Below are 15,721 nucleotides of genomic sequence, written 5' to 3' on the forward strand. Positions count from 1 at the left end.
TTCAGTTTAAACACCACTGTTACACTTGGATCACCTTGCTGGACTACTTTAGAGCAGCAGTCCCCAACCTTTTTGGCACTAGGGACTGGTTTCATGCAAGACAGTTTTTCCACAGATCAGGTTTGCAGGGGCGCAGATGGTTTTGGGGTGAAACTCTTCCACCTCAAATCATCAGGCACTAGATTCTCATAAGGAGTGTGCAGCCTAGATCCCTCACATGTGCAGCTCACCGTAGGGTTTGCGTTCCTATGAGAATCGAATGTAGCTGCTGATCTGACAGGAGCCGGAGTGCTAGCGGTAATTTTCTCCCCTCTCTGTGACCCAGTTTCTAACAGGGCGTGGACCACTCTGGTCAGCAGCCAGGGCATGGAGAACCCCAGCTTTAGAGGACATATTTAAACTGCAGAGAAGTTTTCAAAATACACATGCCTCGGGTAGAGTTACCAAGTGATTTTTTTTTTCCCTAAGAGACAGGGTCTCACTCTGTCACCTAGGCTCCAGTGCAGTAATGCAATCAGAGCTCACTGAAGCCTCAAACTCCTGGGCTTGAGCAGTCCTCCTGCCTCAGTCTCCCTAGTAGCCGGGACTGCAGCCATTCGCTACCATACTGGGCCAATTATTTCATTCTGTGGAGACAGGAGTCTCACTTTGCTGTCCAGATTGGTCTCAGACTCCTGGCCTCAAGTGATCCTTTCACCTTGGCCTCCCAAAGTGCTGGAATTCTACAAGCGTGAGCCACCATGCCTCTCCCCAAGAGGAGTTTTAAATGTTTGTCAGTGACATGATATTTACACACCTGTGGTAAATACCTCCTGTTGAGTGTCTCTGTGCTCAAGATTAAATACAAAAACAAAAACAAAACAAAAAACCACGGAGGTTTTAGAGCTTTTCATTTACTTTATATATGTTGATGGCCCTCTTCTTTCTTAAAAATGTTTGCTTTTAGATAAAACATATAAATATTTCTTTTACTTACCAATACAGATCGAACACTGAGACTGTAGTTAATATGCGGTTTCAGGCCATTTAGTTTCGAGCACGTTTGATCTTTATGATGCTGTTGCCCTTCCAATCTGGAGAGTGGGTTGCTGTCTTTAGGTTTAGCCTTCCTAGCAGCCATGTGGTCCTGGCCAGCAAGAGCCTGGGAAGGAAGCCTTCCTTGCGTTTTCTTTTTACTAATGATGGTTTGAGTTTTCTCTAAGTAGGGAAAAAAAGTGACTGCTCCTTGTTTTCCCATGGGCACATTCAGGAAGCGTGAGCCCTGTCTGTGTTTGGGAGGCTTTATGCCAAAAGAACGGTGGATAATATTTGCAGGTGAAAATGACAATAACTATGGAGTTTTATTCAGTACAATGTATTTGGGAAGATAGTAAAACTGACCTATTCCCTTGTCCTGGAACTCTTAGAAAGTTAGAGGGTTCCAGCACATGTCTGCACATGAAGTTTTGGATATCCAAATGTATCCAGATGGTTCTTGAGAGTGGTGAAAAATGACACAAACAGTATACATAATCTTCATTTAAAGATTGATTTGTTTATAGTGGAATTCAAGTAATGATAGGTTTAATGTATAAAACCTATGACTGTTAAAGAAGATTGAAACAATATTTAACATGGAAACGTGAAAGTCCTGGGAACTCCTTTTGTGCGGCTCTATATGAAGTAAGATCTGGGAGCTCATACAGTGTAATTGTCATTACAGAAATGGAATCTGTGGGGTGCGGTGGCTCACACCTGTAATCCCAGCACTTCGAGAGGCCAAGGTGGAGGATTGCTTTGGCCTAAGAGTTCAAGACTAGCCTTGGCCACATAGGGGGACACAGTCTCTTTAAAAAAAAAAAAAAAAAAGAAGTGGAATCAGGCATACTAACCTGTGATTTCTTTTACCTTGGATTTTTATTTTTAATAAAGTCTGGTTTGATTTCATAGTTAGAATATATTTTCATTTTAAAATTTTAATCATGGAAAATTTCAAGCAGATATAAAAGTAAAGAGAATAGTATGATGAATCATTATTGTCCAGCTTCAGTGTTTACCAACACAGGGCCAATTTTGTTTTTCATCTATTTCCCTTTTTTCCCTTCCGTTTCCACCCTCGTATTATAGTAAAGCAAATTCTAAACATAATTCATCCATAAAATTTTCAACATGTATCCCTGAAAAATTAGGACACTCCTCTTTTTACTCAACTCCAGTACCAGTACTAGAGTTTTAAAAAAGCGCAATTTAGTAGACAATACTCACAGAATTTTAAAACACAGGACCTTGGTATGATTAATCACTTCCTTGGTACCTGTCTGTATCTGTGAGTGTACTAAGGGCTTGACATTATTGTCACTCCTTGTGACAACACTGGTAGGTACCTATTACTGTCCCATTTCATGTGTCAGGAAACTGAAGTTTAGATGTAATTGTCTGGTCAGAGCTATCCAGTGGTTCTGTGTGGAGAGTGTGGGCTGCCTGACAATGAAACACATCCTTTTTCCACTCTACCACGTATTTATTTATGTCTGTGGCCACCAGTGATTTTTTACAGAAGAGAAAGTCCTCCTTTATGTGCAAGGCATTTTATTTTCTTCTGGTTTTTCATTTTTGTAGCCTGAAATCTCTCACATATGGTGATATACAATTTTCCGTCTGTTTTAGATTAACAAGTGGTGGAATAACCTTAAGTGATGGCCGGCAGACTGTGGCAGGTTTGTGTGAGCTTGCACATCTTACCCACTTAAGAGAAGAGGAATCAAACCAAAAAATACAGTGTGTCACAGGCGACGGCTTTTGTTCCATGCTCAGCAGTGGTTTAGAAGACAGTCTCTGTACCTATAGGCGAATGTAAGAGCATATAAAGAAGTGAGGTATGAAGGTTTCCATGATGCTGCGGGTCAGTTACTTTCTCACTTTGATGCAGTATGATGCTGATTGGTTCGTTTTGTTGTAGAACACCAGCTTGTGGAATAGCTAATTATTAATGATTACTTCCCTTTTTAAAGAAACTAACAGAAACATTAAGTGCTTCAGGATGCTGTAAAACACATTCTGTCCCTTCTCAGAGTTGCTCAGAGTAGCTGTCTCCCTTTTTACAGATGAGGAAACCGACTTTCAGAGAAGGAACTTTTGAAGGTCAAACTGCTAGTCAGCAGTAGAGCTGAGTTTCAAAACCCAAGTCTGTCTCATTCTAAAGCCAGTTTTCTCTCTTCTCCCCCATGCTATTTTTAAGACCCTGTTTAAATGGAAGCATGACATGCATGTCAGCATAATTTTTGTTCTTTATAAATTGTTGGGGAAAGACAGTTCTGGCTCTTCAAGGTAACACCTCTGCAGTATTTTACGAACTTAGTTATTTGAGAAACTTGAAAATGGATTTTTGCTAGGAACAGTGGCTCACACCTGCAATCCCAACACTTTGGGAGGTCGGGGTGAGCGGATCCCTTGAGCTCAGGAGTTCAAGGCCCGCCCGGGCAACATGACAAAACCCCGTCTCTACCAAAAATACAAAAAATTAGCCGGGTGTGGTGTTGCACCACTGTGGTCGCAGCTACTTGGGAGGTTGAACGGGGAGAATTGCTTGAGCCTGGGAGGTAGAGATTGCAGTGAACTGTGGTCACACCATTGCACTCCAACCTGGCTGACAGAGTGAGACTCAAAAAAAAATTTAACTTTTTAACGATTGTGTAGAGAAGAAAAAATTATTTCTAGAGAACTGCAAAGTATTTTCTCAAATTTGATTAGACTTATTTGGTACTTTTAATTTTCTGTACTTTAAGTAAAGAAAGTATGTTTAGCTTTCTGCATTCAAACTGTTTCTTCTCCCTGGAAGGCTAAATTTTTCTGACTTCATTGGAACCTGATCCAGCTTTCAGGCTTATGGTTCAGACATTGCTTCCTCTAGAAAGTGCTTGCTCTTTTTCTGAACTCACAGCAGGTTTCGTCATTGATAATGCAATGTGCTTTCTGTAATTGTGGTGTAACATCCTCAAGGGCAATGTAAGCAACTGGAGGACAACAACGAGATTTTAAATTTTGTTAGAGCACCTAGCATATATCATGTGCACAGTAAAGGCACTCATAATCAGTTGGGTGAATGAATGGTGAATGGAATCTTAACCAACGGATGGAGATTTTTCAATGTTGCCATACCTGAGACCACAGAATTGATAGGTTGGCGACATCTTAAAATGATTACTTCAAAGAGTTCTGTAGTAGGACATCTGTTTCCACTAAATTAATGTATTTTGTTTACTTATTTTATGAAAGTAATGAGGCTGAGTGCAGTCATGCCTGTAATCCCAGCACTTTGGGAGGCCACGGCAGGCGGATCACCTGAAGTGAAGAGGTCCAGACCAGCCTGGCCAACATGGTGAAACCGTTTGTACTAAAAATACAAAAAATTAGCTGAATCTGTAGTCCCAGCTACTAGGGAGGCTGAGGCAGGGGAATCACTTGAACCCAGAAGGCAGAGGTTGCCGTGAGCTGAGATTGTGCCTCTGTACTCCAGCCTGGATGACAGAGCAAAACTCTACCAAAAAAGAAAGTAATGAAATTAAGATTTCTTTAGGGTGGCAAGATTTTGCTTTCACAAGTAATTGATACCTCACATTCTTTAAAGTGTTCGTCATTTTATGCCATTTAACGTGAAGAATCCTGGGGTCAGAGTTTAAAACCTTTTCTCATGCTGATGATTAGTTTATTCAAAGAAGCTGGAGGTAATGAAAACCCAGAATTCTTTCCTCCTAGTCTTTTTCAGTTTTGAAATCAAATCAGTCTTTGGCCTGAAGAGCATAGCAGTAGACAGAAATACTTGTGATCTATCTTGCAACTTGAATGTAAACTGCATTGAACAACATAAATGTGAACAATCACGCTGCAGGTCTTAAATCTTTGTTGTTAGGTTATCTGCATGACCTGACTGTAACCTCAGGAAATGCTCTTTGAACTGGTTTGTGTCACCTCACACTTTTCTTGTCGGAAATAATTCTAGTAATAATGATTCTAGCTTTACAATGTCTATAAGCGCTGCTTAGTCAATTAACTGCATCTGATATTCTCAAGAACAAACTGTTGATTTCGTATGTCTTTTCTTGTTTCTGAAGTGCCAATTAGTCCAGGTTTCCGTGCTGAGCACTCCTGATGGCTTCCTGTGGACTGCAAAGTGATTTTGCAGTAAAATCAGCTCCTGATTTTACTCTGTGCTAGATTTCTTTCTTTGGATTAGAGGTGTTTTCCGAATGCGGTGGGGTTTTTTCTCGTTTTATATTTTGAAAGAACTTGACAGGTCTGACCTAGAGAGTTTTTAAAGCTCTGTAAGACCAGTGTGCTGCTCTGCTTTGTAGGAGTCATTCCTAGACAAAGGCAGCGTGAAAGCCCTAGTAGGTTAAAGATTTCTCACTATCACAGCACACACTTCATGTGAGCATTCCTTGCTGTTGAATCCGTTGAGCTCCTGAATTTGGATGGAAAGATTTTGGATGTAGTAAGTTCAGACAGTAAAGTGTTAATCCAAATACATGTAGTTTCTGAGTTTCAGATAATGAGGGATGTCTCAAATTTATCCATGTCTCTTTGGTTTCTAGGTATAGATAAGAATAGTCAGATTGTGAGGCATACCTATAATTTGTTGTTAAGGTGGCATCTGGTGGTGAGGTAAAAAACCTCCATTTCTAGTCAGGTGCTGTGGTTCATGCCTGTAATCCCAGCACTTTGGGAGGCCGAGGTGGGTGGATCACCTGAGATCAGGAGTTGAGATCAACCTGATCAACATGGCAAAACCCCGTCACTACTAAAAATACAAAAAAATCAGTCGGGTGTGGTGGCACATGCCTGTAATCCCAGCTACTCGGGAGGTTGAGACAGGAGAATCACTTGAACCTGGGAGGCGGAGGTTGCAGTGAGCTGGGACAGGGCCACTGCTCTCCAGCCTGGGCGACAGGGTGAGACTCTGTCTTGGCGGGGAGAAGATTCTGATAAAATGCTGTGAAGATCATCTGCAGACCTTGTTAAAATGAAGTCTGAGTCAGGGTAGGGGGTGGGGTCTGAGATCCTTTCTAGGCAGTTCTCACGGGGAGCCAATGCTGCCTGTGCAAGGACCACCATCCAGCAGCAAAGATCCACTGTACTTCGCAGACAAGGAAGCTGGCCGGAGAGGGAGTGACTTGTCCAGGGTGACAGGGCAGGGTGGCATATATGAAGCTAAGGGCCCGGGAATGTGCATGCAGCTGTTTTGCCAAAATTTGGTCCCCTCCTTAAGCTGACCCCGGATAGTGTCTACTATTTATTTTTATTTTTATTTTTTGAGACTGAATTTCATTCTATCCCCCACGCTGGAATGCAGAGGCACAAATCTGACTGCAAGCTCTGACTCCTGGGTTCAAGTGATTATCTTGCCTCAGCCACTCGAGTAGCTGGGATTACAGGCGTGTGCCACCACGCCTGGCTAATTTTTTTTGTATTTTTATTAGAAACGGGGTTTCACCACTTTGGTCAGGCTGGTCTCGAACTCCTGACCTTGTGATCCACCCACCTCAGCCTCCCAAAGTGCTGGGATTACAAGTGTGGGCCACCACACCCAGCCTTTTTATTTTATTTTTGCATTTCAATAGAATCAGCTTTATTTATGTATTAAAGCCAAAGAAACGGTCTAAAAGCAAATACATATATGTACCAAGGGATAGTGGACATGACCTGATACTTACAAGGGAACTGATGTGTCATAATGGAAACAGCATATTAGAAGAAAAAAATATATATATTTTGAGACAAAGTTTTATTCTTGTTGCCCAAGCTGGAGTGCAATGGCATGATCTCAGCTCACCGCAACTGCTTCTTAAGTTCAAGCGATTCTCCTGCCTCAGCCTCCTGAGCAGCTAGGATTACAGGCATGCGCCACCACACCCAGCTAATTTTGTATTTTTAGTAGAGATGGGGTTTTGCCATGTTGGTCGGGGTAGTCTCAATCTCCCAACCTAAGGTGATCCCCGCCTTGGCCTCCCAAAGTGCTGGAATTACGGGTGTGAGCCACCTCAACTGGCCAAAAAATAGCATCTCGTGCTGTCTGCTTGAGTTATCTGGAGATGGAAGTTAAGTGAAAGGTGCTCCCACCAAGGCCATTCTCCCTCCAACAGGGTGTCTCACACAGTGGAGACAATGAGCAGATAGCACCTAAATCCCACTGACAAATAAGGTGATAAATATTTGCTTCAAGCTTGTCAAACTACGTCCTTCTAAACATGGTTTGAAAGGAAAGGCAGTGAGAAAGCCTTGGAATTTTATCAGTTACTACAAGGGAGAGAATACTTTTTTTTCAAAAATATCTGTGTGGGTGGCAGTTATTCATTCATTCATTCATTTATTTATTTCAGTTTCGCTTGTCACCCAGGCTGGAGTGCAATGTTCACTGCCACCTCTGCCTCCCGGGCTCAAGCAATTCTCTTGCCTCAGCCTCCTGAGTAGCTGGAATTACAGGCATCTGCCACGCCTGGCTAATTTACATTTCTAGCAGAGAAGGGGTTTAACCATGTTGGCCGCCAGGCTGGTCATAAACTTTTGATCTCAGATTATCCACCTGCCTCGGCTTCCCAAAGTGCTGGGATTACAGGCCTGAGCCACTGCCCCCCGTCAGATTTTTTAAACCATTCTGTGTCAATGGTGCAGATGAACTACACTTGTGCCCAGGAGAAAGCAGAAGGGCATTCGAACCTCAGGCCACCGAAGCCGACCCCTGAAACGTGAGCCATGGTGAGAAATAAGCACAGAGGCAAAGCCCCTTGCCCGGTGTCACAGGAAGTGGTGGAGCTGGAACCTGACCTAGAAGTGTCTGATGTATACAAGCATGGACCGACTCTGTAGCCTGAAACTCCAACATTATTGAAGGAAAAGAGAACCACACAAAGCTCTCCAGTGCCCAGTCTCAGCAGCTCTCCCGTCATTTCCTCCTCCCTGCCCAGGGGCTGAAAGGGCACCTGCTCAGAGGCTGCACAGGTTTCTGTCGGAGGCCTGAACGGTGTCCTGTGTAGCAGCACGAGGTTTCCCTAGCAACCCCACCAGCCAAATGCACACATTACAGAGAATGCCACAGCCTTCTCCAAGGAAAGCCTCTTCCCTGCAACCAATCACAGGAGCATCTGCCTTAATTGCCCTCCTACTCCCCGCACCTAGCAAGGGGCTGGTTTACGCTCAGGCTCCGTTGAAAGGATGAATGAACAAAAGCTTTGTCAGTCCTATGAAGAGCTTCCAATCCCCACTGGGCGTCCGCAGCACCGGGCTGCCCCTCCATAGAGCAGGTGTGTTGCTCACTAAGTAGGAAAGATCCCACGTGTTAGGGCCTGGGCCCATTTTGGCCTCTATCCCTAACGCAGCTCAGCGTGCTGCACTTAGTAGGTGCTCAGATCTGAAATAAACCAGGGTTTCTTTTTATCCTTGACAGTTTTGCTCTCATTGCTCAGGCTGGAGTAGTGACATGATCTTGGTTCACTGCAACCTCCAACTCCCTGGTTAGACTTTCTCCTGCCTCAGCCTCCTGAGTAGCTGGGATTACAGGCACACACCACACCCCGCTAATGTTTGTATTTTTAATAGAGACAGGGTTTCACCATGTCAGCCAGGATGGTCTCAAACTCCTGACCTCAGGTGATTCACCTTTCTAGGCCTCCCAAGGTGCTGGGATTATAGGCATGAGCCACCACGCCAGCCTTAAACCAAGGTTTCTAAGATGCTCTCAGCCTCCTCAGATCTGGCCCAGCCCACCTTTCCACCTTACCTTTTCTGCACAACTGCCCACAGCTAGCCCAGCCGCTAGCCCAGCCTACGCAACAGCCAGTCTGGCTCCCCCACAATGCAGAGCCGGCACTGGCCACAGGAGCCAGGCCCAGTCCCATCCAGGGCCTGCCTGCCGCAGACGAATGCTACAGACACAGCTGGTAGCACATGGCACTGTTTATTGTGACGCACGGTGGAAAACATCTGTAGACCAGCTTACTGCAGTGGTGACCGCTGCAACACATGCTCAGGCACTTTTATTATATAAAATAGAGGGGAGGGCGGGAGTTCCACCCGCTCCTTTGTGACAGCAACCGGGACCTGAACTCAGAGCCTTGTAGGCATATGCAGCTTTCGTATCGCTTCATGATTTGAGTTTGTTTCCTTTAAAAAAAAATGCCTTCTTGCCGTAAGGCTCAACACGGCATATAGAAAACGGTTAGGAATACAGGTAAATTCGGCAACCAATGTAGACCAGTGAGGACGAGCTACTCTCTTCTAAAGAAAGGCAGTGAGAAAGCCTCAGAATTTTTTTTATTAGTAGAAAAGGGAAAAAAGAAAACCTTTTTGTTTTTCTGCTTTCAAAAATATCTGCAGGTGGCAGATTTTTAACCCATACTGCATCTACCGTGCAGGTAAACTACCCTCGGGCCTGGAGGGAGACGGGATGGGGGTGGGAGGCACGTTCACAACAGTCCCAAGGTCGAGGGAGGTGTGCGGCAGGGTCTGGGAAGGGGAGGCTGCAGTGTCCGCCTGTCCATGTGTCTCAGGCTGCAGGAGAGGAGGCTTATTCAAAGGTTTGGCCTCAGCTTCATCCGCTTTGCCATCCACCTCCTCTGAGCATTTGTCGGGGCAAACGGCAGGTCCCCACGCCTGGGGACAGAGGCAGAGGCAGAGTCAGCAGGGAGTTTGTGTGCTGTGCTCCCCTGGCCAGGGAGGCCGCAGCACAGCACACAAATCCCAAAGCAAATTCGAGAGGGAAATCAGGCGCCTGGCTGCTCCCACCAGAAAGAAGCAAGGCGGAGCCTTGGGAGCCACAGCTCAGCTGGACAGGAACGCTCTCAAAAACCTCTTCCCGCAAAATATTTAGTGGTCAGACATCTTCATACACAACAGCAGCACACAAACAGTTCAGGCAAACAGGAACACTTACAACAGGAAAGGCAGAAAAGTGTAAAATGCCACCTTCTGTTCCAACTCATAAAACAGGTGACACCACAGCGGGTACACAGGTGAACCACAGCGGGTTCACACAGACAGGCACCTTCTATCCCACGGCAGGAAATTCACATCCAATACTGACTACTGATGCTTAAAAAAAGGCCCCATGAAGCCCAGACATGGAGGTGCATGCTTGTAATCCCAGCACTTTGGGAGACCGAGGCAGGTGGATCACCTGAGGTCAGGAGTTTGAGACCAGCCTGACCAACATGGTGAAACTCCATCCCTATTAAAAATAGAAAAATTAGCCAGGTGTGGTGGCAGGCTCCTGTAATCCCAGCTACTGGGGAGGCTGAGGCAGGAGAATCGCTTCAACCCAGGAGGCGGAGGCTGTAGTAAGCCAAGATTGTGCCATGGGACTCCAGCCTGGGCAATCAGAGTGAAGTCTCCAAAATAACAAAAATTCCCATGAAAAAGAGGTAAGAAATGAGAATCTCAGAAAATAAGATCCTCTGCTGCAAAGCCCCTTGCCCAGTGTCACAGGAAATGGACGTGTGATGCGGGACCCTGGTTAGAAGCTCTGGGCGTGAGGCCCACCAGCCCCACTGCCCCGCCTGCTGCCCCTCTGGATGCCCCCAGCGCCCGAACCTGGTCCTTGTAGTGCTCGGCGTTCCTCCGCTTATCATCCACCTGCAGCAGCATATCCTTCAGCTGCTTCTCTGTCCGACGCACCTGCTTACAGGCTGCCTGGCGCTCCCTGTGTGGTAGACAAGGTGGCTCAGAGGGAACACCCTCCTTCAGAGGGTCAGGCCAACACATCCTAATCTGGTCACCCCACCCATTCCCCGGGCCTCACTGGCATCTAGGGATCACCTAGGGAGGCCTTTGCTGGACGCCTATGACGTGCCTGGCTTCTTACAAGGGGCACTGCAAATAGTCCCATTTACAAATGAGGAAACAGGCCTCAAAGAGCATCTATGTAGCTGGAAAAGAGGTTTGGGGCCTGGTGTAACTCCCATTGTCTCAGTCCTGCTGAGCCCAGAGATCAGCTGTCCTGGTGGGCAGGACCGCCCTCTACCTCCTCATCCTTAGACATAGCCACCAAAGCTCCTGGCTTTAGAGGTGGAACAGATGATCCTGTTCAAACCCCACAAGCTCCCCCCACCACCCATCCAGTGGAAGGGATAAGGGCCCCATCAGGAGGGAGGAAAACAGCCCCCAGGACTGAGAAGACACAGCTACACAGCTGGTTGCTGACCCAAATCTGGGCAGGACTACAGAGGGGCTGGAGGTTTCTCCAGGCCAGTGGGGGTGGAAGCAGGGGCAGGAGCACGTACTTGGTCTCATTCTCCAGTTGCTCCTCCAGCTGTGCGATCTTGGCCTCGAGGGCAGTGAGGGAGGCCTTGTACATTAACTTCACAGAGCCCTCCACCTCCTGCAGCTGGACCTTGAGCTCCTCGTTCTGCTGCTCCAGTTCCTGCCGAGCGTTCTCGATCTTCTGGGCGTGGCTGCGCTCCAGGTTCAGGTCAGTGTTGATCTGGTCGATCTGCAGGAGGAGGGCTGGTGACCTAGGGGAGGGCTGGGCCCTGGCTAAAGGGTATAAGCAGGGCAGGAGGAAGGTGGCAGCAGGATGCCACCACACCCTCGACACCCAGCAAAGAAGCCGGAGAGTGATCTTTCATGTTGTTGCCTGGACATACTCCCTCAAGCGGTGGGGAAGCGGCGGCACGTGGCCTGTGCATCTGCTGGCTAGGTCCGAGGCCAGCTCCACCAGGGTGGCTCCAGAGCCGAATGGGAGAAGGCTGGCCGGCACTGGCACTCACCTGCAGGATGGCCTTCTGCAGGCGGTCATAGATCAGCTTCGTGTTGCCCTGCTCCTCCTCCAGCTCCTCGATTAGGGCTGCCAGGGCTCTGTGGGGTGGGTGGGAGCAGTGAGGGGCCCAGCCCAGGGACACACCTGGTCCCTCCCAACTCTGCCCCCTTACTTAGCTCACCCTTTGCCGCGGCTGTTGGCGATCTCGTCGGCCAGCTCGTCCCGCTCCTGCTGGGCCTGGCGCTTGGCACGCTCCGCGGCTGCCAGTTCCTGCCACAAAGATCCAGAATGTGACCTGAAGGCAGCCACAGCCCCACAAGACCATCCTTCCCAGCCCTGGGCACCCTCCTCTCAAGCCCTTCCCCAGCCCCACTTCCCCAGAAAGCTCTTCCTCCACGATTCCTCTAGCTCACAGGGCTGGTGGCCCCCCAAAGTCATAGCTTAAAAGCATTGTATGTTCACAAAACTCAACTACATTTAAGTGCTAGGAATCAAGCCAGGTGCCAGGGTGTGTTGATGACTTAACAAGTGTCCTGGCCTAACCAGGGCAGACCACATGGACAGAGCCGCTCACTGCTGCCCCAGCCCTGTTCTGGGTAGCCAGAGCCCAGAGTCAGCTCCGGAGCCTGCAGGCAGGAGACGGCTGTACCCTGGACGCACTCACACCCCACAAGTTACACTGCAGGGCACCCTCTAGACCCAGGGAACACTTCAGGACTGGCTCAGGTGCGACACGGACAGGGCAGCCACGGGAATGCTGAGACCCTCCGTCACCAGGACACAGTCACGGTAGGAGGTGGTGGCAGCCATGGAGCCTCATCTGATGTGAGGCATTTCACTCACACACAATCTCATACCAAGGAGGCCCACTATGTAACGGAACCCTGGAGGGAATCCTTTTGTAACGCAAGAGCTGTCCACAGCCAATTCCTGGAGCTGAGTCGGACCTTAGCCCTGCCCTCTGCTGAAAGCCCTGTGCTGCCACCTGCTGGCTGCCGGGCAGCAGTGCCGCTCTCCGCTGCCGCCCCACCCACCTCCTCCAGCTGGATCATCTTGGCCTCCATGATCTTCAGGTTCCTCTCATTCTCTTTGGCCTGGGCCAGGATCTCCTCACGAGAGGCGCGGGTGTCATCCAGCTCACGCGTGCAGTCGTTGACCTGGGCCTGGGGCAGGGACAGAGGCTTGGCGCCCCACCCAGGTCCTTGGCCCTCGGCCCTCCACCCCCACCCTCCCACGTCATCTCACACACAGGGTTGTTGGCTGTGCTCTGCTCAATATTTAACCAACTAACCGTGGTGACAGGGAGAAAAAGCAACTGAGGACAAAAATCTGTGTCCCACTTCATAACGCACACTGACAGTGTTGGTCACAGTGGACGCAAGCCCAAGCTGAGCTTCATTTTCCACTTCTGTCCCCTCTGTAGGCCGGAGACCAGTGCCCACGGTGCACGGTGCCACCCCTAATGCGCACCTGCCGCTTGAAACCAGTGCCCAGCCTGGCAGGTGTCCCCACCACAGGCAGGAAACACCTTTCCTTTTGTTACTCATCTCCTATTTGTTTTAATGCTAAAGATTTTTGTCAAATACTTTTTTTTTCCATTTGCAGATAACTCCAAAAACAGATTCCCCAAGCCAAAGCGCATGAACGGGTGTGTGCAGCCAGACCGCAGCAGCAGAACATGCCAACAGCAGAGTATCTGTGCCCCACAACCTTGCCCACAGTTAGCTTTTACAGATTTTTGTTTTTTGCCCAGGCACAGCAGCTAACACCTGTAATCCCAGCACTTTGGGAGGCCGAGGCTGTCAAGATCACGAGGTCAGGAGTTCGAGACCACCCTGACCAACTCAGTGAACCACTGTCTCTACTAAAAATACAAAAATTAGCCAGGCATGGGGACACACACCTATAATCCCAGCTACTCGGGAGGCTGAGGCAGGAGAATCACCTGAACCCAGGAGGCAGAGGTTGTGGTAACACAAGATTGCGCCACTGCACTCCAGCCTGGGCAAAAGAGCAAGACTACTATTTTAAATCTAGGGTTATTCTTGCTACATGAGATGACATATCAGAGCTGTTTTTATGTGTTCATTGTTCTTCAATTATTGGTGAGGTGAAAATTTCCAAGTATGTATCCCACACTCTAGGCTGCTTCTCGGAACCATCATGCCGGAGCCCAGAAGGCTGGAGCGTCAGGACGCGGCTGATGCTGGAGTCTGCACTGGGTGAGGCCTTCTGAACTCCCCCATGCCTGGGCCTGCACTTGCCTGTTTGCTTCTGTGTTTCATGTACTCAGCCATGCACCGTTCTGCAAGTTTGCTGTTGGACTATTGTTTCCACTCACCTCTGAGCCTGTGTCTCCATCAGTGAGATTGGACTGGAAGCACCCAAAACCTCCCCAAGAGGCACCACCCTGCCAGGTTCCTGCCCCAGTGCCCTGGCATGTAGCTGGCTCAGCTGGGCACCGCCCGCCCTCACCCGCCACTTCTGCAGCTGCTCGATGGCTTCATCCCGGTTCTTGTTGGCTGAGTCGATGTCAGCCTCCAGGTCCATCTCCAGCTTCTTCCGGGCGGCCACTGCCATGGAGTGCCACTTCCTCTCGTCCTCCAGCTCTGCCTCCATCTCCCGCACCTGGAGGAAGGAACGCCGACAGCTTGGAAAGCTGGACCCACTCAGAGACCCTGCTCTGGCTCTGAACCCAGGTGCCTCTGCAGGATCTGAGGGGCCTCCGGAAGCCAGTGGCGATTACTGACTCGAAGAACTCTAAGAAGGTGAGTTGCTGACCCAAATGACAGGGGACTGGACAGGAGAGACAGGGGAGGGGAGGCGTGGTCCAGGGCCCTAACACAATTCAGGTGAAGGAGGAAATGGAAGCCTGCATGAAGCCAGGGCAACCCTGGCCACCGTGGGGTGGCAGGAGCCCACGCACACCTGTCTGACCAGCTGCTGCTGCTTCTCCTCACTCTGCTCATCCCGGTCCTGCAGGTCCCGCTCGAACTGGATCTTCATGGCCTGCAGGTTGACCTCCAGCCGCAGATTGGCGTTTTCAGTGTCCTGCAGCTCATCCTCCAGCTCCTCCAGCTGGGTCTTCAACTCCTCCACCTGCTGCTCCAGAAGCCGCCTGGACTTCAGCTCATGGACCTGAGCCCCAGAGATCCCAAGTCAGGAGCAAAGAGACCGGCAGGGACCTGGGTCTGCTAGACCCGGAACGTGTGTATGCGTTGACCCTCTGTGATGACCCCGCTCGGGCCCCTCGCAAGGCCTGGCTGCCGGGCCCGGCACTCACCCTCTTGCCCTTGGAGCTCATGAGGTCCTCCATCTCCACACGGAACTGCTTGTTGAGCCGCTCCGGCTCCACTTTCTGCTCCATGGCTTCCTCCAGGGCCCGGGCCAGCGACAGCACCTTGGTCTCCTTCTCTCCGGCCTCGGCCTTGGCCCGGTCACGCTCCTCTGCATACTTGGCAGAGATGGTCTTCTCCTCTGCCAGGAGCTGGGAAAGAGGGGCACCATGAGGCTAAGCCCCACAGGCTCCCAGCTACAGCCCCCAGCAGGGCAGAGCAGCTGGACCCAGGCTAATTTTTGTATTCTTAGTAGAGATGGGGTTTCACCATGTTGGCCAGGCTGCTCTCGAACTCTTGACCTGGTGATCTGCCCACCTCGGCTTCCCAAAGTTCTGGGCTTATAGGCATATAAGCCCATGCCCAGTCAAGAGTGCATGCTTTAGAGTATACAGGCCCCACAGTCTCTGCAGTAACTCAACCCCACTACCACAGCGCAACAACCAGAGATGACACAAGAATGACACAGTGTGTGTGTGCATTCGGTCCAGCTTTGGTTCCCCAAAACGCAGCGGGCTGGACCCAGCCGCCGCAGTTCCATGCTCGATGTCTATCCCGCCCCGGTGTTCACATCTCTCTCAGCTTCCCGCAGATCTTTTGGAATAAGGAAGCAATATGAATGCACAAATAAATGATGTAAATGGCAGGAAAACCAGTTCAT

The 15,721-nt window shown here is 49.3% G+C and overlaps 1 protein-coding gene and 1 long non-coding RNA gene across 18 annotated transcripts in view; one reads left to right on the plus strand and one right to left on the minus strand.

Moving 5' to 3' along the window:
* Positions 1–8,913: 8,913 nt before the first annotated feature.
* The window catches only part of LOC100387845 (uncharacterized), a 226,702-nt gene continuing 219,894 nt past the window's right edge, over positions 8,914–15,721 (minus strand). For all 17 annotated transcript variants that reach the window (XM_078339740.1, XM_078339722.1, XM_078339717.1 and 14 more), the window contains 9 exons: positions 15,009–15,212; positions 14,654–14,863; positions 14,201–14,353; positions 12,760–12,888; positions 11,907–11,995; positions 11,736–11,823; positions 11,250–11,458; positions 10,561–10,669; positions 8,914–9,624 (listed from right to left, as the gene is read on the minus strand). In XM_078339740.1, coding sequence (XP_078195866.1) covers positions 9,376–9,624; positions 10,561–10,669; positions 11,250–11,458; positions 11,736–11,823; positions 11,907–11,995; positions 12,760–12,888; positions 14,201–14,353; positions 14,654–14,863; positions 15,009–15,212 — 1,440 coding nt within the window. In that variant the 3' untranslated portion in view covers positions 8,914–9,375. The remainder of the gene's footprint in view (positions 9,625–10,560; positions 10,670–11,249; positions 11,459–11,735; positions 11,824–11,906; positions 11,996–12,759; positions 12,889–14,200; positions 14,354–14,653; positions 14,864–15,008; positions 15,213–15,721) is intronic.
* Positions 11,299–15,704, plus strand: LOC118146893 (uncharacterized). Its single transcript, XR_013523129.1, has 3 exons — positions 11,299–11,437; positions 13,870–14,493; positions 14,708–15,704. It is a non-coding gene; the product is annotated as an uncharacterized LOC118146893 (long non-coding RNA).

Source organism: Callithrix jacchus, chromosome 1 (assembly GCF_049354715.1).
Source record: "Callithrix jacchus isolate 240 chromosome 1, calJac240_pri, whole genome shotgun sequence".
Taxonomy (NCBI): domain Eukaryota; kingdom Metazoa; phylum Chordata; class Mammalia; order Primates; family Cebidae; genus Callithrix; species Callithrix jacchus.